This window comes from Nerophis ophidion, linkage group LG17 (assembly GCF_033978795.1).
Source record: "Nerophis ophidion isolate RoL-2023_Sa linkage group LG17, RoL_Noph_v1.0, whole genome shotgun sequence".
Classification (NCBI taxonomy): domain Eukaryota; kingdom Metazoa; phylum Chordata; class Actinopteri; order Syngnathiformes; family Syngnathidae; genus Nerophis; species Nerophis ophidion.
Window position 1 is genome coordinate 23930964 of NC_084627.1, and position 24651 is coordinate 23955614.

General features: G+C 42.6%; 1 protein-coding gene across 1 annotated transcript in view; it reads right to left on the reverse strand.

The window, feature by feature from the left end:
- LOC133536657 (proprotein convertase subtilisin/kexin type 5-like) overlaps positions 1-24651 on the reverse strand; it is a 150718-nt gene that overhangs the window by 80290 nt on the left and 45777 nt on the right. Inside the window, exons 4-16 of the mRNA XM_061877277.1 lie at positions 23723-23866; positions 23347-23423; positions 23012-23097; positions 22746-22927; positions 16170-16364; positions 11899-11999; positions 11694-11797; positions 7714-7834; positions 5569-5757; positions 826-962; positions 565-687; positions 377-479; positions 105-295 (exon numbers count right to left, since the gene is read on the reverse strand). Coding sequence (XP_061733261.1) covers positions 105-295; positions 377-479; positions 565-687; positions 826-962; positions 5569-5757; positions 7714-7834; positions 11694-11797; positions 11899-11999; positions 16170-16364; positions 22746-22927; positions 23012-23097; positions 23347-23423; positions 23723-23866 — 1753 coding nt within the window. The remainder of the gene's footprint in view (positions 1-104; positions 296-376; positions 480-564; positions 688-825; positions 963-5568; positions 5758-7713; positions 7835-11693; positions 11798-11898; positions 12000-16169; positions 16365-22745; positions 22928-23011; positions 23098-23346; positions 23424-23722; positions 23867-24651) is intronic.

Genomic DNA, 24651 nt, shown 5'->3' on the forward strand with positions numbered 1-24651 from the left:
AATATCGTGAAATGATCAAGTATGACACATAGAATGGACCTGCTATCCCCGTTTGAATAAGAAAATCTCATTTCAGTAGGCCTTTAAGAGCAGGAACAACCTACCATGGTCCAGGTAATAGTCTTCCTGGCAGACAGCAGTGCACGTATTGGTCTCCTCAGTCAGGTGGTAGCGGGGTTGACATGAGGTGCATTGATCACTACGACTTCCTGTACAGCTATCACAGGAGAAGTAGCATCGCTTACATCGTCGCCGGTCTCCCCAGAATCCCCTGGGACACTCTGACAAACATATCCTGTTGGACAGAAATTGGTTCGTCGTTGAAAGGTTTGTGTAAATCTAAACATAGTCAAGAGGCAGAGCCAGTTATGCAAACCGTGTGTTGTTCTTGAATTTAAGGAAAAAGTGGGAGCACGTGACACACAGCCTGGGGCCGGGACCTTGGCAACCATCATCACTGCATTCTGGGTCGCAGGGTCCTTGAATTGTAAAGACTCCTAAATGTCACGTCGTCTTTAAAACTGCTCATGTTGTTCTATAAAACTGTGCACGTGGAGCACATACCAGTGTATTCTTCAGTGAAGTCCTCATCCTTCGCCATCTCAGCCGATCGCCTTTGCCGGCGATGAATGGGATACAGTGGCTCTGCAGTGCCATAAATCACCAGAGACCACTTCTTCAGCATCCCTGTGGAACAAACACGGGAGAAGAAGGAAGGAGAGGCTCGATAAGAGGTACTGGCGACGCCTGCAATTTGTTTTCATGAAGTTCTATCACAACACTGCGATAGTTACGACGATAAACAGCAGACGATAAACAGCAGACCTGGTTCAAAGTTTTCTCTCCCTCCAGAGGGTGAATCACGAATTCTCAAGGTCCACTCCCCAGTGGCCTGTTCCCCCCAGCAATGAGTTGTCATGAATTCCCACTCGTGAAATCCCTCGGTGGAGTTGTCACGAGGCCTAAGTAGAAACGTCACGTTATATCAAGCAGAGTCTAATGCTGATGACACACAGTATACAGTATTGTGCCTCACATTTCAGCAAGCATTTTCTTAAGAGACAATACCATAAACATACTTGGTGTGAACTGAGGTGTCCAAACCAGCATTGCAGGTGCCACCAAAGGATTGGTTGTAACTAGATGACAGTAAATGTAACTAAATGTAAAGTAACTACTCTGTAAAATATTGTTAAAGAACTGCTTTTTGTTATTGAAACATTTTACTTCAGACATTAAACTCAGAAATAAAAATATCCAGTCTTATTACCACTTTGTCATGAATGAAAACAACTCAGTCTGCATCTTAAAGGCCTACTGTAATCCACTACTACCGACCACGCAGTCTGATAGTTTATATATCAATGATGAAATATTAACATTACAACACACGCCAATATGGCCTTTTTAGTTTACCAAATTGCAATTTTAAATTTCCCGCGAAGTGTCCTGTTGAAAACGTCGCGGAATGATGACGTGTACGCGTGACGTCACAGACTGTTAGGAGAATATTAGCTCTGCGCACACACACAGCTAAAAGTCGGCTGCTTTAACCGCATAATTACACAATATTTTGGACATTTGTGTTGCTGAATCTTTTGCAATTTGTTCAATTAATAATGGAGAAGTCAAAGTAGAAAGATGGAGTTGGGAAACTTTAGCCTTTAGCCACACAAACACACTGTGACTCATTGTTTAAAATTCCCGGAGGTGAAACTTTACTATGGATCAGAGCGGTCAAGCGAACATGGATCCCGACCACATGTCAACCAGCAGTTTTCAGTGTGAAAATTGTGGTAAAAAGTCGCCACTTACCGGAGATCAGAAGAGCTTGTGCCGTCCGTATAGCTGCTGTCGACTTCCATCAGACACTGGCGTCAAGACACCCGTGGATACACCCTTCCGACTATCATGTACTATTAAACTCACTAAAACACCAGAAACACAATAGAAAGATAAGGGATTTCCCAGAATTATCCTAGTAAATGTGTCTAAAAACATCTGAATCCGTCCCAATGCAATCGCGTTTTTTTGTTTTTTTTTGTAGTCCGTCGCTATCAATATCCTCAAACACGAATCTTTCATCCTAGCTCAAATTAATGGGGAAATTGTCGTTTTCTCAGTCCGAATAGCTTTTTTTGTTGGAGGCTCCCATTAAAAACAATGTGAGGATGTGAGGAGCCATCAAACATGTGACGTCATCGTCTGCGACTTCCGGTAAAGGCAGGGCTTTTCTGTTAGCGACCAAAAGTTTCGAATTTTATCGTCGATATTCTCTACTAAATTCTTTCAGCAAAAATATGGCAATATCGCGAAATGATCAAGTATGACACATAGAATGGACCTGCTATCCCCGTTTAAATAAGAAAATCTAATTTCAGTAGGCCTTTAACCGCAGAGAAAGTGAACACCAAGGCAAACAACAGAAGCCTACATAAAATGCACACAACAAGCATCAATTATATTATTGTCTCAAATCGGTCGTAATAGTTATTCACTTAGCAGACCAAAGCACGTCATGTCATGGTGCGTGAACTGCTTTATGCTGATGATGCTGCCTTTGCCGCCCACTCAGAGGCTGAACTACAACTGCTCTGCACATCTTTTGACTCTGCATGTCATGAGTTCGGCCTGCAGATTAGCTTAAAAAAGACATTTGTCCTTGCCCAACCTGCAACCTTGAACTCTGCTATCTCCCTCTACACCACACCCCCTGTCTGGGGGCTCTCATTTTGATGACATCACACCCTGTACACACGTGCACGGCCATTTTGAAGAGTTTAGAAACCCTAGTGCAGAGTAGCGCTGGGCGTATCGATACCAAGTATCGATAGTATTGATACATGGTGAGTATCGGTATCGTATCGATACTGGCGTGATGGTATCGTTACTTCACCAAATTAAGCGAATCACTCCGATTTAAAAAAAAATGTGAGCGCAGTGCTCGTCACCACTCCACCCTCCTCCCTAGTGACGGGTCGCGAACGAGATTTTAAAAACACTTTAAAAATTCAACCCAAAAAAAAAAAAAAAAAAATACAATTAACATGACGCTTGGTGCGTTCGCGCACACACATCAGTATAATTCGCTCCGAGGTTCACTCGGACAAGCACACACACACGCGTGCATTTCCAGTGCGACTTAATGTCTTGGTTGTAAACTGTAAAGTATTTTATTGCACTAAAATAACGATAAGAATTTCTCAGTTATTTTATTTTTACAACTGTTTAATAACAAGTGTTTTCTTTTTTACTTAAGTTCTTGTGTGTTGTGAGGCGACTAGCCAAGTTCAGTATTTGTTTTCACCTTATTTGCACTACTTACTTTATTGTAATTGATATTATTACTTTATTTGAATTTCTCAGTTCTTTTGTTTTGTGTTCATGTTTACAACTTTGTTCAATAACTAGAGTTTTGTTATTTATCTTAAGTGTTTGTGTGTTTTGAGGCGAAAAGCCAGGTTCAGTAGTTGTTTGCACCTTATTTGCATTACTTTATTGCTATTGATATTACTTTTGTAATAAATATTTTATTTTTTGACTTAAATTGTTGTCCTGTGTTGTATTATTATCATAACCAATTAATAAAGGCAAAAGTACAAATTTGTTTTTCAAAAGTATCGATACCCCGAAGTCCGTCCTCCCCCCCCACCATCAGATGACGACACTTCCAGTATCGGTATCGGTATCGGCGATACTGGTTGGTATCGGATCGGATTGGTATCGATACCCAAATTTGCGATATTGCCCACCCCTAGTGCAGAGCTGGGATGACCACACCCCGCGCTCCCCGGAACTCATTTGATTGGTCGCTGCAAAGTCTCTCGCTTGTGCATTTTTTAATACTTTGTGCCACAGAACTTTCCTCCAGAGTGCCTTATCTTTGTCCATGTGGTGTCAGATGAAACAAAAATTGAACTGCTTGGCCACAATACAGCAATATGTTTGGAGGAGAAAAGGTGAGGCCTTTAATCCCAGGAACACCATAACTACCGTCAAGCATGGTGGCATTATGCTCTGAGCCTGTTTTGCTGCCAATGGAACCTAAAATCATCAGCCCAGAGGTTGGGTCTTGGGCGCAATTGGGTTTTCCAACAGGACTAGAATTAAGGTTTTAGAATGGCATTACCAATGTCCTGACTGTCTGCGTGGACAATGCTGAAGAATCAAGTCCATGTAAGAAAACCAACAAATTTAGCTGAACTGCGCCAATTTTGTCAAGAGGAGTGGTCAAAAATTCAACCAGAAGCTTGTAGATGGCTACCAAAATCGCTTTATTGCAGTGAAACTTAACAAGGGACATTTAACCAAATATTAACATTGCTGTATGTATACTTTGGACGCAACAGATTTGGTCACATTTTCAGTAGACCCATAATAAATTCACAAAAGAACCAAACTTCATGAATGTTTTTTTTTGTGACAAACAAGTATGTGCTCCAATCACTCATCCCAAAAAAATAAGAGTTGTAAAAATTATTGGAAAATCAAGACATCCATAACATTATGTCCTTCAGAAGTGAATGTAAACTTTTGACCACGACTGTATATATATATATATATATATACAGTCGTGGTCAAATATATATATATACCCATCCATCCATCTATCCATTTCCTTCCGCTTATTCCCTTTGGGGTTGCGGGGGGTGCTGGTGCCTATCTCAGCTACAATTGGGTGGAAGGCGGCGTACATCCCGGACAAGTACATGTACATACACACACACACACACACACACACACACACACACACACATATACACACATATACATATACATATATATATGTATATAGATATACATATACATATACATATATATATATATATATATATATATATATATATATATATATATATATAGTTTTTTTTTACATTTATTTTTTTTATTATTTTTTTTCACACAAGGGGAACTATGCTTCACTATACAAACTTTTCAGTTTACGAACCATGTTCCAGAACCAATTAAGTTCCTAAATCGAGGTTTCATTGTAATTCCAATTTCGATTTTTAAACAAAACCAATGTTTTGAAAAAAAATATTGATGCCTCAGATTTGTCTCTTACAATGTTAGAGGATTCATTCTTAATGACTTGAGCGCTGAATGAATGATGGCAGTCCACATTTGGCACACGGGCCGAAAGATACGGTCTAAATAATGCTCTACACTGACTACTCTAAATAATATCCAACTGTCATTTTTACAATATTGTCTCTTGAGAAGATACACTGTAAAAAAAAACGATTTGCTGAGCTGAAATTTAAAGGATGTAGTTTTGTGTAGCTAAATCAGATAAAGCGTGATGCAGTGCAGTTCTGCATAACTGAAAACTTAGTCATTATAACATAAACATATTGATTAAAGTCGAATTGTTCTGTCCATGATGCTCCATGAGGAAAATAATTATTTTTCTGGGAAGCACGCCAACAAACTAAATCCCATGAAACATCAGATGAGCGTCACATTTGATCCCCCAGTCTTGGTGCCAAAATCCATCCCTAAAACAAAACCCAGTGGGGCTTTCTGCTGAAAGATGGCGCTAACAAAGTGACATCATTTGGAGGCTACCTTTTGTTCAGAAGTTGCGACACGGTGCCCGAAGGTGACGTGAGCGTGATGGAAAGGTCGCCACGACGACCGCATGCGACGGTGACACGCACCACCACGTGCTCCACGTCTCGGACGTGCTGCTTGGACGTGCCGGAGCAGCCGGCGGTCTCCAACGCTGACGTCAGCACGGTGCCTGGATGAATGATTCTGTCATAACACAGAAAAGGAGAAGCACTTAAGGGCGGAAAAAAGGATAGAAGGTCATACACCTTCAATTTTGCTGGAGACATGGATACAAGTTCACATCAGGCATTTTTTCTTTTTCCAACAACACAGGTCCACTTGTATTGGGGTTAAGTAAGCAATTCTGAACTATTTTCTGTCATTGCCCCCTTGGGGGACAGACATTTTTCACGCATCCCCCCTCCCATCCATATAACGCCTAAAAACAGGCAGCCTATTGATTGCAATGGTACCTTAGTATCAGAGTGCCCCAACTTAAGAGTATTTCGGATAAGAGCTGTCTCTCTGTTAATTGTTATGCTTTAAGTGACAAGCACCGCCGCCATTAGCTGGCGTAGCAAATGTGAAAGCCGAAAGATTCGACCAAACATCTGGTCGTACTCGTTAGCATTAGCTTATAACTAAAGATGGGAATAACTTTGGTTTTCCAACTAATTTGCAGGAAGTGTAAAGAAGAAGTGGACGGCGAAGCAATTCCAACGTAGCTCTGCTAGGCTGCGCCATACTTAAGCAAAATGAGTCAATAAACGCCAGCCAAGGATGTTAAAATTATATTTAAAGGCAGACATTTATCCACGAAAGTATGGACAAGCTGCTGATGGCGTGGTTGACGGAGAAGGAACTGGAATTCCGCTTTTCAAAGTAAAGCCATCCATTTGTCCATATTTTTCTGCTTATCCGAAGTTGGGTCGCGGGGGCAGCAGCCTAAGCAAAGAAGCCCATACTTGCCTCTACCCAGCTACCTTGTCCAACTCCTCGTAGGGGATTCCAAGGTGGGAGACATAGTCTCTCTAATCAACCAATCAATCAATCAATGTTTATTTATATAGCCCTAAATCACAAATGTCTCAAAGGACTGTACAAACCACTACGACAACGACATCCTCGGAAGAACCCACATAAGGGCAAGGAAAACTCACACCCAGTGGGCAAGGAGAATTCACACCCAGTAGGACGCCAGTGACAATGATGACTATGAGAAACCTTGGAGAGGTGCTTGAACTTCTCCACCTGGGGCAAGAGCTCCGCCCTAACCCGGAGGTGGCACTCCACCCTTTTGCGGGCGAGAACCATGGACTAGGACTTGGTCGTGCTAATTTTCATCTCAGTCATTTCACACTCAGCAGCGAACCAATCGAGTGAGAGTTGAAGACCACATCATCCGCAAAAAGTAGAAACCTGATCTTGTAGCCACCAAACCGGATCCCCTCTAAGCCCTGACTGCGCCTAGAAATTCTGTCCATAAAAGTAGTAAAAATAATCGGTGACAAAGGGCAGCCCTGGCGGACTCCAACCCTCACTGGAAACAGGGCCAACTTACTGCTGGCAATGCGGACCAAGCTCTGGCCCTGAGGGGGTAATCGGCGGTCCGATACCCCCAAACTCTCTGAGCGCTCCCTATAGGACTTCCGATAGTACACGGTCGAATGCCTTCTCCAAGTCCACAAAACACATGTAGACTGGTTGGGCAAACTCCCATGCACCCTCGAGGATCCTGCTTAGAATAAAAGAGTTGGTCCACAGTTCCACGACCAGAACGAAAACCACACTGCTCCTCCTGAGTCCGTGGTCAACTATCCGGCATAGCGTCTTTTCCAGTACACCTGAATATACTGTACCTTACCGGGAACGCTGAGGAGTCTGATCCACCAACAGTTGGAACACACTCTTCGGTCCCCGTTTTTTAATAGAGGAACCATGCACCACCTGAGTCGTTCCCTCACGCCCCTCCTGACACCTCACCCCACCATCAGAGAAGTACTGTACTGTACCCTCTTTGTAATTTGATACTACTGGAGTGAAACAGTACTGCATCTGATGTATTATACTGGATCTCATTCAATTGTGCAGGTGTACCAAATCTTGTGGCCAGAGAGTGGCGATATGAGGTGGTAAAGTGTTGAATGCAAAACGTCATACCTGTTTAATTGGGCGGGTGCCTCCGCCACACACACATGCTGTGTGGGGACTGATCTCCATCGCTTAGCCTGCAATACCAGGCGCTCAGCATCCAGCATGCCGTAGCCGTACAGGTGGCTCACTGACATGCACACACACACACACACACACACACACACACACACACACACACACACACACACACACACACACACACACACACACACACACACACACACACACACACACACACACACACACACACTCATTATCTGGTGCATAAAAGGTGCTCTAGTTTCACATAACCTCGAACAGTCCCGGGAGTTTGTAGGCGTTTATCAGTGTTATGCACACAGTGTCTCATTAGTGCGTATGCCTCCTATTTTGCTAGTTTCCCCGAAAACAAGTGGAGAGAAAACATTTACCAAAACATTCTAACCCAAGATAATATTTTCCGTTATTAAGAATCTATTAAATGTATGAGACGCTGGCAATTTTTTCTCATAACAAGCTTTTGATAATAGCAGTACTTAAAGTGGTGATCTCATAACATTAAACTATGTCATATCTGTATCTTCACTGAAATTATTTTACTAAAATTGTCAGCAGCAACAGGAGCCATTCAATTAGAACTCTGGTTAATTTATGGTGTGTGCATATGTGTGCGTGTGTGTTTGTGTGTATGGGCGACAAAAAAATTCACTGACAGAAATATATGAGGGTCCTTTAGGGACATTATTCAGAATTACCTCTTACATACACTACTGAAATGCTCTCACATGAACAATTGAAATGTTTTTCTCTCACACACACTACTGAAACACTCTTATACACACTACTGACATGTTCTCACATAAACAACTGAAATGTTTTTTTTCTCACCCACACTACTGAAACACTCCCATACACACTACTGAAATCTTCTCACAAAAACAACTGAAATGTTTTTCTCTCACACACTACGGAAACACTCTCATAAGAGTGTTTCTGTAGTGTGTATGAGAGAAAAACATTTCAGTTGTTTATGTGAGAACTTTTCAGTAGTGTGTACAAGCGCTGAGCAAGGGTGTGCCACAAGGTTCCATTTTAGGTCCACTACTCTTCACCCTGTATATCAATGACCGATCGGTTTGTGACACTGATATAACCATTCAGATGTATGAGAAGACACAAACATCTGACACACGGAAAATACCAAAATCACACACTTTATTATTCTGTCAGTTAACCAAAAGTAAATTGATAATGTCACAGAGTTTTAGTACCGCATCTCTGAGTGCAGCCTTTTTAGCAAATTTTAATTACTGCATCTCAAAAGTCCTGGACGAGAAGACACAACAGCATCCTTACTTTAAGGCAGTGATTCTCAAACTGTGGTATCCGTCTAGAGGTATGCCAAAGAATCACTTGATTAAAGCACACTGTTTTATTTTCCTATAGTCAAACACAGCTTTACTTTTCAAACTGTGTGTAATGTCACAGTGGCCTAAGAAAACTTCTGCCTTGTTTTTAATGAATACTTAGGCCTATGACGCTACTGTATTCTAATGTTGGTCATTATGGCGGTACTTGGAGAGACACATTTTTTCTGAAGTGGTACTTAGTGAAAAAAGTTTGAGAACCACTCCGAGTATGATATCCTCAGTTTTTTTCAATATGATCAGCTTTTGCTAATGCCTGTCTTGTCTTTAAAGGCCTACTGAAATGAGATTTCCTTATTTGAACGGAAATAGCAGGACCATTCTATGTGTCATACTTGATCATTTCGCGATATTGCCATATTTTTGCTGAAAGGATTTAGTAGAGAACATCGACGATAAAGTTCGCAACTTTTGGTCGCTAATAGAAAAGCCCTGCCTTTACCGGAAGTATGTGTGCGTGACACATACTCACATTGTTTTTAATGGGAGCCACCAGCAGTAAGAGCAATTCGGACCGAGAAAGCGACAATTTCCCCATTAATTTGAGCGAGGATGAAAGATTCGTCAATTAGGATATTGATAGTGAAGGACTAGAAAAAAGAAAAGAAAAAAAAAGCGACATGTTTGGTGCAGTGTGAGCGTTTCAGATGTAATTAGACACATTTACTAGGATAATTCTGGAAGATCCCTTATCTGCTTATTGTTTTAATAGTGTTTTAGTGAGATTTTAAAGATTGTAAAGACATACTTCGAGGTCGGATGGCTGCGGTGAACATGCAGTGTCTCAGAGAGAAGCTGAGGAGCCAAGCTCACAGCTGCCTTTTAAACAGCTGCTGCAGAACGACGAATAATCCAATGATTTCTCCGGTAAGATATATATCACAATTTCCCCATCCAAAAACATGCTGGTTGACGTAGAGAAAACATGTTCGCTTGACCGCTCTGCTTCACAACAAACAAAGAAACACCGGCTGTGTCTCGGTGCTAAAGAGAGCTGCAATCCACCCCTTTCCACCAACAGCATTGTTCTTTATAGTCTCCATTATTAAATGATCAAATTGCAAAAAATTCAGCAACACAGATGTCCAAAATACTGTGTAATTACGCCATTATTACGCCATGGTGCAGAGCTAATATTTTCTTACAGTCCGTGACGTCACGCGTATGCATCATCATTCCGCAACGTTTTGAACAAGAAACTCAGCGGGAAATTTAAAATTGCAATTTAGTAAACTAAACCGGCCGTACTCACATGTGTTGCCATGTTAATATTTCATCATTGATATATAAACTTCAGTAGGCCTTTAAAATTATTTATGGCACTGCACCTCCATCTCTTCTCTTTTCTTCAGATGTTGATTAAAACAAACGACAAGGATAACGCAGATTTCCAACAGATGCAGCTGTCACATCCGTTTTGGACAGTCAGCCTTTTTCTATAAAGCATTGAGTGAATGGAACTCAAAAACAATAAAATTTTTAGAGGTTTGTTTAAAGAAACAAACAAATTGGATTTTAGGAAACCGAGTGTGTCAGCAAGACTTTTTATTGTGTTTCTGTCCTGTGTTTTGTAACCCGTGCTTTCAGTTTGTGTGTTTCTACAGTGGGAATTATTCACAGGGACTAATAATGGAAATGAGCGAGAACGCAATTATTTGGTAGAGTATCTTCCCCTTGTGTATAGTGTTTTCTGTGTATAATCGCCAACATATAAACTAATAAAGAAGTTATTTCAAATATTTTTCCCATCACATATCACTAAATAGGGCAGTGGTTCTTAACCAGGGTTCGATCGAACCCTAGGGGTTCGGTGAGTCGGACTCATGGGTTCGGCTGAGGTCAAAACACACCCGACTAATCGTGTAAATAAAAGGTTCTCCCTATCGGCGTATTACGGATACGGCAACAGCAGAAGTCACACTGATTTGCAGGTGTGTCATTTGTTGAGAGTTTATGCACTGTGTTGGTTTTGTTTGTTGAAGGAGATGATGTTCATGCACGGTCCATTTTGTGCACCAGTAAAAAATCATGCTAACACTTTAGTACGGGGAACATATTCACCATTAATTAAGTTGCTTATCAACATGCAAATAAGTAACATTTTGGCTCTTAACTAGTCATTATTAAGTACTTATTAAAGCCTTATTCGGCATGGCCTTATTATAAGCCTAACCCTGGCCCTAACCCTAACAAAATAACTCTAAATTAAGTCTTTGATACTTAGAATGTGTTCCTCTAGTGTCCAAAAAAACTCAAAATTAAGTATTTGTTGCTTAGAATATGTTCCCCAAAACAAAGAGTTACCAAACACACATAACTTTGTCTTGAATTTGACAAAAAACAACTATTTATTTTTCACTGAAGAAGGGTTCGGTGAATGCGCATATGAAACTGGTGGGGTTCGGTACTTTCAACAAGTTTAAGAACCACTGAAATAGGGTAAACAATATACTGTATATTAAAAGCAGGTCTAAGTAAACAAGCACATTAGTAAACAATAATTTTAAATGAATTAGTAACATTATAAAGGCTGACTTTTTGACAGAACTATTGTAGTGGATTTTTTTTTCCAGGTCGTACCTTTGTGTCCGGCGCCATTCGTGCTCCAGTCGGCCGCCACAAGCTGACGGGCATCTGACGTCAGAACAATGATGTGCTGCACGTCTCTCCAGGTTAGCAGAGGGCTGGGGAAAGGTCACGCAGAGAAGAATGCCACCTCATTATACAAGTTTGTTTTAGTGTTGTTCAGGTCGTATATTTATTTTTTGCTTCATAGTGAACATACTTTGCCTCCAGCGTGAGCGCTATGACACCGGCAGCCATGGAAGCCGAGGGGGCCGACCCGGATTTAGCTTTGCCGCAGCGCTGCTGTGGAGCCAACACCGGCTGTGAAGCAGATGAAGTCCCTTCAGCTGTTTACCATTCTAACAGTTATTGACATTCATAGGAAAAGGGCATCTATATTTTTTTTTTACTAAATGAAAAAATGATGTCTGGGAAGAAAAAAGTACTATTACCTCCAGTTAGATCAGGGGTCTCAAACTCAAATACAGAGTGGGCCAAAATTTAAAACTGAACAAAGCCGCGGGCCAAGGTTGAACAAATTAACCTTTTAATAGGGACCCAAACAAGTCTTGCAATGAATATTGAACAAGCAAGGCTGAAATAGGGCAGCACGGTGATACAGGGGTTAGTGCATCTGCCTCACAATACGAAGGTCCTGAGTAATCCTGGGTTCAATCCCGGGCTCGGGATCCTTCTGTGTGGAGTTTGCATGTTCTCCCTGTGACTGCGTGGCTTCCCTCCGGGTATTTGGGCTTCCTCCCATGGAACAGGCAGAGCTTATATAACGTAATAGTGCAAAATCAACTTTCAAAAAACATCAGTGGTATATTAAATAAAATGTAACTAAAAAAATGAATGCGTCTTTTCTATTTGCAGCCTTCTGAGGTAAATATCAACATTAACTTTTTCCACAGGCTAATAAATTCAAAAATAACATAAAAATGAGGTGGGCAGGGTTTGGTAGTAGCGGGGGTGTATATTGTAGCGTTTCGGAAGAGTTAGTGCTGCAAAGGATTCTGGGTATTTGTTATGTTGTGTTTATGTTGTGTTACGGTGCGGGTGTTCTCCCGAAATGTGTTTTGTCATTCTTGTTTGGTGTGGGTTCACAGTGTGGCGCACATTTGTAACAATGTTAAAGTTTTTTATACGGCCACCCTCAGTGTGACCTGTATGGCTGTTGACCAAGTATGTGTATGTGAAAGCCGCATATATTATGTGATTTGGCCAGCACACTGTTTATATGGAGGAAAAGAGGACGTGACGGCATGTTGTAGAGGACGCTAAAGGCAGTGCCTTTAAGGCACGCTCCCAATATTGTTGTCCGGGTGGAAATCGAGAGAATGGTTGCACAGGGAGATTTTTGGGAAGGGCACTAAAGTTCATGAGTCTCCTGGGAAAATCGGGAGGGTTGGCAAGTAGGAGTATTAGCGGTGAATGTGGTGTTACCGGCGGGCCAGCACTAATGTTAATTCGATATTGCCTCAAGGGCCAAATGAAATTAAACGGTGGGCCAAAATTTGGCCCGCAGGCCAGAGTTTGACACCCATGATTTGGATCATTTAGCGTTTATCCCACTCTGTTTAAATAGATCAGGTGTTTTCCTCAATTGTTAGGTCCTACAAATTATGGAACTTATAAAAAATGGAATCCCAAAAATGTATCTCCCCAGTCGGATGTACACTATATTGCCAAAAGTTTTTGACCACCTGCCTTGACTCACATATGAACTTGAAGTGACATCCCATTCCTAACCCACAGGGTTCAATATGATGTCGGTCCACTCTTCTGGGAAGGCTGTCCACAAGGCTGCGGAGTGTGTTTACAGGAATTGTGTGAGACTTGTTTGGCATATTGTTGCCGGAGTCGTTTTTCCAGGGATGCGTCGGAAGCGATGAACACAACAAAGGTAAGATATAAAGGATTTATTTAACAAAAAGGGAGCTCTGAACAAAAACACTGGAGCTAAGTAATCTAAACAAAAGACGCTAGCGTGAGAGCTAGGATGTACAAATAAACTAAACTGGGCACGAAGGCACAAAAATGTAAAACAAAACACAATTAGCATGTGAGCTAAAAATGTCAGGTGGCTTAGCATATGAGCTAGCGAGAAAATACATACAGTCGTATGAAGAGGGTCCTCACTGTTGCGCGTAGGCAAATTAGGATCCGAGAAAGAAGAACGAAAAGGGGCGAGCTTAAATAAGGAAGTAATCAACAGTGACAGGTGTGCAGGGACCGTGATTAGCAGGTGGATTCAATGAGTAACCAACGTGACAGACTAAACAGGAAATAACAGGGTCAGACGGAGAATGAGACAAAAATGGAACAATAAACAATAATATGAGAAGATCCGAGTACAGATCTTAACAAATGTTCTACTATTCTTCCAAAAGCGCATTGGTGAGGTTATACTGATGTTGGTCGAGAAGGCCTGACTCTCAGTCTCTGTTCTAATTCATCCCAAAGATAATCTAACAGATTCAGGTTAGGAGTCTGTGCAGGCCAGTCAAGTTCATTTACATCAGACCCTGTCATCCATGTCTTTATGGACCTTTCTTTGTGCAGTGGGGAACAGTCATGTTGGAAGAGGAAGGGGCCTGCTCCAAACGGTTCCCACAAAGTTGGGAGCATGGAACTCTCCAAAATGTGTTGGTATCCTGGAGAATTCAAAGTTCCTTTCACTGGAACTAAGGAGCCAAGCCCAACTCCTAAAAAACAACCCAACACCATAATACCTCCTCTGAGCCCTCTCTGTCAGTTTACGTGGCCTACCACTTTGTGGCTGAGTTGCTCTTGTTCCTAAACTCTTCCATTTTCTTATAATAAAGCCGACAGTTGACTTTGGAATATTTAGGAGCGAGGACATTTCACGACTGGATTTGTTGCACAGGTGGCATTCTGTGACAGTTCCACGCTGGAAATCACTGAGCTCCTGAGAGCTTTCACAAATGTTTGTAGAAACAGTCCCCATGCCTAAGTGCTTGATTTTATACACCTGTGGCCGGGCCAAGTGATTAGTACACCTGATTCTGATCATTTTGAAGGGTGGCCAAATACTTTTGGCAATATAGTGTACCTGGAAGTGACCTGCTATCTAATTGAGTTGTTGTTCAGCTTAAGCCTACCAGTAAAAAAAAAACAACCACCTTTTGTTTTCCCGTAGTAAGAATAGGCTGATTGCAACTCCATCCATTTCCTACCGCTTGTCCCTCTCAGGGTCGCGAGGGTGCTGGAGCCTATCCCAGCTGCGCTCGGGCGGAAGGCGGTGCACACCCTGGACAAGTCACCACCTCATCACAGAGTGAACACAGATACACAACCATTCACGCTCATATTTACACACTAGGGCAAAATTAGTCGTTTAGCATGTTCTCCCCGTGAGTGCGTGGATTCTCTATGGGTACTCCGGCTTCCTCCCACCTCCAAAGACATGCACCTGGGGTTAGGTTGATTGGTAACACAAAATCGGCCCTAGTGTGTGAATGTGAGTGTGAATGTTGTCTGTCTATCTGTGTTGATGAGGTGGCGACTTGTCCAGGGTGTACACCGCCTACCGCTCGAATGCAGCTGAGATAGGCTCTGTCACGCCAAATTTCTTCCCCCTACAAAAACCTTCCCCCCGGAAGCCCCTCCAATGCCTGAAGGACCCCAATGAGAGCGGAACAATACCAAGTTATATGACTCTTAAGGGTTACAGCTGCAAAATTAGCGAAGCAAAAATAGATTGAAAGGTTAGCATGCTGGAATGCTAATATTTTTTCCTCACCGTTATTTTTCATCAATGACAATCAAGCCAATTATAATGCTTTTAAAACAGGCAGCTGTGTGGGCTGCTTTAAGGTCCTTCCACCCTCACTGGGGTCCTTCAAGCATTAACGCCAAATGTCTTCCGGAGGAGGGGAGGTTTTTGTAGGGGGAAGAAATTTGGCGTGACAGCTCCAGCGACCCCTTGTGTAGTGGAATTTCTGACCTGTATACCATATTTTGTGTCTGTTTTAGTCCAAAAAGAAAGTCTATCTAAAATCCTCTGAACCACTGCTGAGCATATGTAGGGGAAAGTTGAGTTTGTGGTGGCTCTGACCATTCTAAGAAATGTTTTGACTGTTTGTTATGACTAAGGGATCCATGGTTGTTGTGGAGCAATCAGTTGGAAAACAACAAGACCTTGACACATGAGGGAAACATATGAAAAGCCAGGAGACCAATATTTCATATGATTTGCATGATTTTGCTTGATTCTGGATCCTTCGGAGGATGCTGTCTGTTTGCATTGGCAATTGAATCCAACTTGTACTTTTGAATATGGGTAAATAAACCTTTTGTACTAAAACCCCTTTGTTTGCAGTTTAAGCTTTGGGCCTATCCACCACACTTGCGACCTCAAAAGGGACAAGCGGTAGAAAATGGATGGATGGATGGATGGAATAATGTATTCCCTCCTTGCTCCTGTTCACTGAAGGTATTTTAAAAGTGTTTACACCCTTTACTCACAATCTCCTCCGGAGTGGAAGCTGTAGCCAGCGTTGATGAGCACCTCTCCTGATAGTCTGCCTCATTCCTGTGCTGGATGCTGCTGATGGAGATGGTGTAGATGCTGTTGCTGTAGCCGTCGCACGAGCACTGATCACCTTTTTCACCGCCGTTTCCCGTCGGCCAGACATAAACAGAGCCCCTACCGTGTCGGCCCTGTTTTTAATTAGAGCGGCAGACAGAGGCCATTCATCAACCGTGGTACTGCTCATTAGAGAAGGGGGTGAGAGAGTCCTTGAGCCCTCGCAGATGCAACTTTTTTTCTTTTTATTCTATCGTATGTCCTCAAATAATGGCCTTTTTCTACACAAACGCCTCATTTTTACCTTGCAAAAGGTGGCGCCATTGCAAATTATTGTTACTCTAGCCCAGTGTTTTTTAACCTTTTTTGAACCAAGGCACATTTTTTGCGTTGAAAATATCCGGAGGCACACCACCAGCAGAAATCGAATCTCAGCTGACTGTAAAAAGTTGTTCTTGCAATTGTTGGATATGACTTTAAACCAGGTTCTTAAAGGGGAACATTATCACAATTTCAAAAGGGTTAAAATCAATAAAAATCAGTTCCCAGTGGTTTATTTTATTCTTTTAAGTTTTTTTTTTCAAAATTTTACCCGTCCCGGAATATCCCTAAAAAAAGCTTTAAAGTGCCTTGTTTTCGCTATCTTCGAAGCCACTGTCCATTTCCCTGTGACGTCATCCAGTGCTGCCAATACAAACAAATAATGGCGAATAGCACAGCAAGATATAGCGACATTAGCTCGGACTCAGACTCGGATTTCAGCGGCTTAAGCGATTCAACAGATTACGCATGTATTGAAACGGATGGTTGGAGTATGGAGGCAGATAGCGAAAACGAAATTGAAGAAAAAACTGAAGCTACTGAGCGAATAGCTATTGACGCTATTCGGCCATTTTTTGCCTTAGCATCGCCGGTAAAATGTGCAGACCAACGATCAGAAGTTTAGCATCTTGTGATCAACTTAAATCTGTCGATTGGTAAGTGTTTGTTTGGCATTAAATGTGGTTGGTAGGAAACGCTGGATGTAAATATAGTTTCAAATGTACATACAGCTAGCCTAAATAGCATGTTAGCATTGATTAGCTGGCAGTCACGCCGCGACCAGATATGTCTGATTAGCACATAATTCAACAACATCAACAAAACTCACCTTTGTGATTTCGTTGACTTTATCGTTGCAAATGATCTGCATGTTATCCATACATCTCTTTGCCATGTTTGCCTTAGCATCGCCGGTAAAATGTGAAGACCAACGATCAGAAGTTTTGCATCTTGTGATCAACTTAAATCCGTCGATTGGTAAGTGTTTGTTTGGCATTAAATGTGGTTGGAGGGAAACACTGGATGTAAATATAGTTTCAAATGTACATACAGCTAGCCTAAATAGTATGTTAGCATCGATTAGCTGGCACACATGCCGCGACCAAATATGTCTGATTAGCACATCAGTCAACAACATCAACAAATCTCACCTTTGTGATTTCGTTGACTTTATCGTTGCAAATGCATCTGCAGGTTATCCATACATCTCTGTGCCATGTCTGTCTTAGCATCGCCGGTAAAATGTGCAGACACTCCGGCACATTCAATGGGGGTCTGGCAGCAGATTTCTTACCACTTTCGCATCTTCGGGCCAGTGGTGCAACTTAAATCCCTCCCTGTTAGTGTTGTTACACCCTCCGACAACACACCGACGAGGCATGATGTCTCCAAGATTCCAGAAAATAGTCGAAAAAACGGAAAATAACAGAGCTGAGACGCGGTGTTTGTAATGTGTTTGACAAGATGAAAATGGCCTTATTACGTAGGTGACATCACGTTCTGACGTCATCGCTCCGAGAACGATAAACAGAAAGGCGTTTAATTCGCCAAAATTCACCCATTTAGAGTTCGGAAATCGGTTAAAAAAATATATGGTCTTTTTTCTGCAACATCAAGGTATTTATTGACGCTTACATAGGTCTGGTGATAATGTTCCCCTTTAAGCTCTCACTCGATCAGTTCGCAGCAGAGTGTGAATCGACTGGGATGAGAATCAGCACCTCCGAGTCCAAATCCATGGTTCTCGCCCGGAAAAGGGTGGATTGCCATCTCCGGGTTGGGGAGGAGACCCTGCCCCAAGTGGAGGAGTTCAAGTACTTATAGTCTTGTTCACGAGGGAAGGAAGAGTGGATCGTGAGATCGACAGGCAGATCGGTGAGGCATCTTCAGTAAAGCAGACGCTGTATTGATCCGTTGTGGTGAAGAAGGAGCTGAGCCGGAAGGCAAAGCTCTCAATTTACCGGTCGATCTACGTTCCCATCCTCACCTATGGTCATGAGCTTTCGGTTATGACCGAAAGGACGAGATCACAGGTACAAGCGGCCGAAATGAGTTTCCTCCGCCGGGTGGCGGGGCTCTCCCTTAGAGATAGGGTGAGAAGCTCTGCAATCGGGGGGGAGCTCAAAGTAAAGCCGCTGCTCCTCCACGTGGAGAGGAGCCAGATGAGGCGGTTCGGGCATCTGGTCAGGATGCCACCCGAACGCCTCCCTAGGGAGGTGTTTCAAGCACGTCTGACCGGTAGGAAGCCACAGGGAAGACCCAGGACATGTTGGGAAGACTGTCTCCTGGCAGGCCTGGGAAGGCCTCAGGATTGCCCGGGAATAGCTGGACAAAGTGGCTGGGGAGAGGGAAGTCTGGGCTTCCCTGCTTAGGCTGCTGCCCCCGCGACCCGACCTCGGATAAGCGGTATAAGATGGATGGATGGATAGACTTTAAACCAGGCCTGGGCAAATTAAGGCCCGGGAGACACATGCGGCCCGTTAAGCTTTTCAATCTGGCCCGCCGGACATTCCCTAATACTTTTTTTTTAGATCTTTAAAATTTGAAAGTGTAGCTCCCATTATGATGTGCAGTCATGTTTTCTAATGACCGTAATTCTTTAACTATACAAAGTATTTCAATGGTTGGAATATGCGCTTTTGGATGATATACTAGATTCTGTGGTAATCTAATTAGTTACCATGTTAATCTAATTAGTTACTATGGTCATCTAATATCTGAGTGATATCCATCCTGCAATGGCGCCCCATAATACACCTGCTGTGAACCTGTTTTATGTTTTTTTTTTGTTTTTTTTTTATCATGTTCTGTTTGTGTTGTGTTGGCTCGGTTCTCGTATTACCTTTCAACCTACTCATTGTACAGCACTTTGGCTATCCCTGTGGTAAATTTTAAATGTTCTTTGTAAATAAAGTTGATTTGATTTGATTTGATTTGAATTAGTTACTATTAGTTACTACTAATTAGGCACCAAGCAGTGTGGGTGTGGAGCGTTTCCACTGACGCGGAATAAGATTTTCACAACAAAGTTTTAATGCCTAGTGATATATCAGATATATCAGATTGTAGGTGGGTTTATTTTGTATCGTTCGCGTTCATATTTTATTGTTTCTTGCATTTTTGTCGAGTTTCACTCAATTGTAAAATATGTCGATCGACAGGGGGTGTGACATTCATATTTTGTCAATGTTCAGTGTTTTATCGTTCATAGAAAAAGTTAAAATTCCATTAAGTTTCAATCAGACATTTTTGTGAGGTTTTGTATTAGTGTTCCTAAAAATAGATATACCGGCCCCCAGACACATTTTTTTCTTTAAATGTGGCCACCGAGTCAATATAATTGCCCAGGCCTGCTTTAAAGCATAACCAAGCATGCATGACTATAGCTTTTGTCTCAAAGTAGGTGTACTGTCATGACCTGTCACATCAGGCTGTGACTTATTCTGAGTTTTTTAGTGTTTTCCTGTGTGTTGTGGTTCTCTATTTTGGTGGCTTTTTGACATCATATCATCCAGACCAAAGGGGAAGCGAACCATCCAGACTGTTATCGACGCAAAGTTCAAAAGCCAGCTTCTGTGATGGTATGGGGGTGCATTATTGCCCAAGGCATGGGTAACTTACACATCTGTGAAGGCACCATGAATGCTGAAAGGTACATACAGGTTTTGGAACAACATATGCTGCCATCTAAGCGCGTCTTTTTCATGGACGCCCCTGCTTATTTCAGCAAGACAATGTCAAGCCACATTCAGTATGTGTTACAACAGCGTGGCTTCATAAAAAAAAAAAGTGCGGGTACTTTCGGGGCCCGCCTGCAGTCCAGAGCTGTCTTCCATCGAAAATGTGTGGCGCATTATGAAGCGTAAGATACGACAGCAGAGTTGAACGACTGAAGCTCTACATAAAACAAGAATGGGAAAGAATTCGATTTTTAAAGCTTCAACAATTAGTTTCCTCAGTTCCCAAACGTTTATTGAGTGTTGTTAAAAGAAAAGGTGATGTAACACAGTGGTGAACATGCCCTTTCCCAACTACTTTGGCACGTGTTGCAGCCATGAAATTCTAAGTTAATTATTATTTGCAAAAAAAATATAAAGTTTATGAGTTTGAACATCAAATATCTTATGTTTGTAGTGCATTCAGTTGAATATGGGTTGAAAAGGATTTGCAAATCATGGTATACTGTTTTTATTTACATCTAACACAATTTCACAACTCAAATGGAAACGGGTTTTGTTCTTATCGAAAAACATTGTCCATTTGTTGAAAGAGAGACAACGACAATGCTAGCTCCCATGGATGTGATTAAAAAAAAAAAAGGTAGCGTGTGCTTTGTATTACCTGGTCGTCGAGGGAAGACTACGGAGAACGGTGAATGCATTTGGACTGGCAAAGCAGACTGTATCAGTCAATGTCCGCCATGTATGTCGCGGACTCAACGTCTAGGTCCAGAGTATATAAAGTCACCAAAAAGGAATGGACAATGAAGGTGAAGGCAGAAAGGTGAGGAGTGTCCTGACCAGATATCTAATTTCCTGGATTGATTGCTGTCAAATGTTCTTCGTCACATTGTTTAATTGTACGTGTTTATTATAGATTTGATTAATTTATGATGGCTCAGGTGTGATTCACCAAATTGCACCAGTGGCCAAAAGATGCGAAAGTCCCTCGTTTGTTCCGCACACTTTACCGACGACAGCTATGCTACGACAGAGATGGCAAGAATGTGTGGATATCCTGCGACACTCAAAGCAGATGCATTTCCAACGATAAAGTCAACGAAATCTGCAATATTGGAAAATAAATAACCACTGAATCTGCCGGGGCTTCACGGTGGCAGAGGGGTTAGTGCGTCTGCCTCACAATACGAAGGTCCTGCAGTCCTGGGTTCAAATCCAGGCTCGGGATCTTTCTGTGTGGAGTTTGCATGTTCTCCCCGTGAATGCGTGGGTTCCCTCCGGGTACTCCGGCTTCCTCCCACTTCCAAAGACATGCACCTGGGGATAGGTTGATTGGCAACACTAAATTGGCCCTAGTGTGTGAATGTGAGTGTGAATGTTGTCTGTCTATCTGTGTTGGCCCTGCGATGAGGTGGCGACTTGTCCAGGGTGTACCCTGCCTTCCGCCCGATTGTAGCTGAGATAGGCGCCAGCGCCCCCCGCGACCCCAAAAGGGAATAAGCGGTAGAAAATGGATGGATGGATGGATGAATCTGCCGGAGTGCGAGCTATTCAGGGATGACGGCAGTCTATTCCCGCAGACGAGCGAGGTAAACCCCCCGGATGTCTTGGCTAAGACGTGATTTACGCCACTTCTTTTTCTGTCTCATTTTGTCCACCAAATTTATAACGTTGTACATGAATGCACAAAAGTGAGTTTTGTTGATGTTATTGACTTATGCTGAGTGTGCTAATCAGACATATTTGGTCACGGCATGACTGCAAGCTAACTGATGCTAACATGCTATTTAGGCTAGCTGTATGTACATATCGCATCATTATGCCTCATTTGTAGCTATATTTGCATCCAGTCTTTCCCTCCACCCACATTTAATGCCAAACAAACACATACCAATCGTTAGTTAGAAGGCGATCGCCGAATTCGTCCTCGCTTCCTCCCGTGCCGCTGGCTGTCCTGTCGTTTTCGTCGGTTTCGCTTGTATACGGTTTAAAGCGATATGGCTCAATAGCTTCAGTTTCTTCTTCAATTTTGTTTTTGCTACCTGTCTCCACACTCCAACCATCCGTTTCAATACATGCGTAATCTGTTGAATCGCTTACGCCGCTGAAATCCGAGTCTGAATTCGAGCTAATATCGCTATACCTTTCTGTGCTATCCGCCATGTTTGTTTCTGCTTGTTTCACGCTGTGTCGTCACAGGATAATGGACGGGTGGATATACCCATGGTAAAAATCAGGCACTTTGAAGCCGTTTTTCGGTATATGGCGTGATGGGTAAAATTTTGAGAAAAACTTCGAAAAATAAAATAAGTCACTGGGAACTGATTTTTATCGGTTTTAACCCTTCAAAAATTATGATGATGTTCCCCTTTAAACGGTGGCATTGTTGTGTGTGGACACGGATAAGGTTAGGTAGGATTTACCCTGGATAACATTACCCTGCTTAGTCTAAACGGGGCTTCATACTGTCCGCAGTTAAGCACCACTGGCCATTATTTGAGGAAACATGCTCACTGTTTCAATGCCGTTCTGCAAAGCGAGGCGAGTCACAGGCCCGGGTCCATCCACAGTGGCGCCATCGTCTTGCGGCCCCCAGCCAGCTAAATAAACATCCACGTGTTGAGGTTTGAAGCTCAGCGCTTGCGCCTCCACGATGTCCGTCGTTTCCCCCTCCAGCCCATTCAGCATCCGGACGCCTGTTTGTGGGACGGGGCAAGCCGTAAAAGGTCCTGTTTGTCAAAAAATCCCCCCCGCCCAGGAGTGTTTCCACGTAGACTCACCCCCGATCCGTGCTCGGAAAGCCACTCCCATTGTGCACGGCGAGTGGATTGCAGCGGCCACTATCCCCGCGCACCGAGTCCCGTGGCTGCAGAGAAAAAAAGGAGGAGAACATCAGAACATAAGCATGGATGCATATTGCATGAAGCTGGGCTATTTCGGTTAGATCAAACTAGTGAGAAGACAGAACTCAAAACGGGTGGGGAATTTGCATATTCATATATGGATGTAATTACAGCAGAATGAAGAAGAAAATGGGGCATTAATTAAAGTAAGGATCATCACGGGGGGGTTGGAGTGGATACGGCACAAGGAGAGCAGAATGAAAAGTTCTCACTAGTTGGCAGCGGTCCCGTAATAACTCGGAGGAGGACGTCGGCGTTGTCCGTTCACATCAAAGCTGGCGAGAGGATCCTGAGTGAGATTGGATTATGAGTAGCAGCACATAATTGGACGCCAACAGCTATCCGTCTTCTGTTTCATCAAACCAATCACAAAGAGCATTATTCACTAATCCGCTCCATGTTTAAGTGGATCCGACGTCTAACGTCCATTCCAATAGTCCTCTCCAAGTATTTTGGCCCAAAAGCTACAGTATGTCTGCCATATCTGTCTTTCTTATGCGCTCTTAGACTAAGCGCTGCACTAGATTGATCATGATTAATGCCCCCCTTAACGCGGAGAGGATACCATCCCTCCCCGGGGGTACTTACGTAATTTGGTTTAAGGTCTGGATGCTCTCCATCGATGCCATCATCTAGGACGGACACCACAACACCCCTGCCAGTGAACCCCCTCCTCCAGGCCCCAGCAATATTCATAGGGGACCGGCAGAGTTTGGGTTTGTGCCTGCAGAGCTGTGGAACAAATTGTGGGACATCCAAATGAGTCGCTGTGGGGGTTCGAAAAAAAATCAGTGGCGGCATATACTGTACTAAACTGTTGACTCATTTAAATGCACCATTTTTTTTGGCCTGTTTTGAACAATTAAAAAGTTATGTTTTACTCACATTATACCACGGACTTTTCCACGTTTGTTTCTTGAAGAGTTGCATTTCGGTGCGAAGATGTGAGGTTATTTTGTCAAGGATGTGAAAAGTTCTTTTGGTTCTTTCCTGGGTCACCTGCTGTTGCAGCCATTCCACCTTAAAAAAACAAAAAAACAAAAAACAATTTGCATATCTGACAACAGGAAAACTGATAGATGCCCGGGTGTTGATATATTTTCTACATCTAAGATGCTAACTCTGATCCACTGTGGGTCAATATATACTGAACTATTTGAACAAAACATTGACATCACAGCTTTTTGTCAGAGGTGACAAAGACAATATGTTTAATATATATCCTGAATACAATTGTATATGTATATACAGTGGGGCAAAAAAGTATTTAGTCAGCCACCCATTGTGCAAAATCTCCCACTTAAAATGATGACAGAGGTCTGTAATTTTCATCATAGGTACACTTCAACTGTGAGAGACAGAATGTGAAAAAAAAATCCAGGAATTCACATTGTAGGAATTTTAAAGAATTTGTTTGTAAATTATGGTGGAAAATAAGTATTTGGTCAACCATTCAAAGCTCTCACTGATGGAAGGAGGTTTTGGCTCAAAATCTCACGATACATGGCCCCATTCAT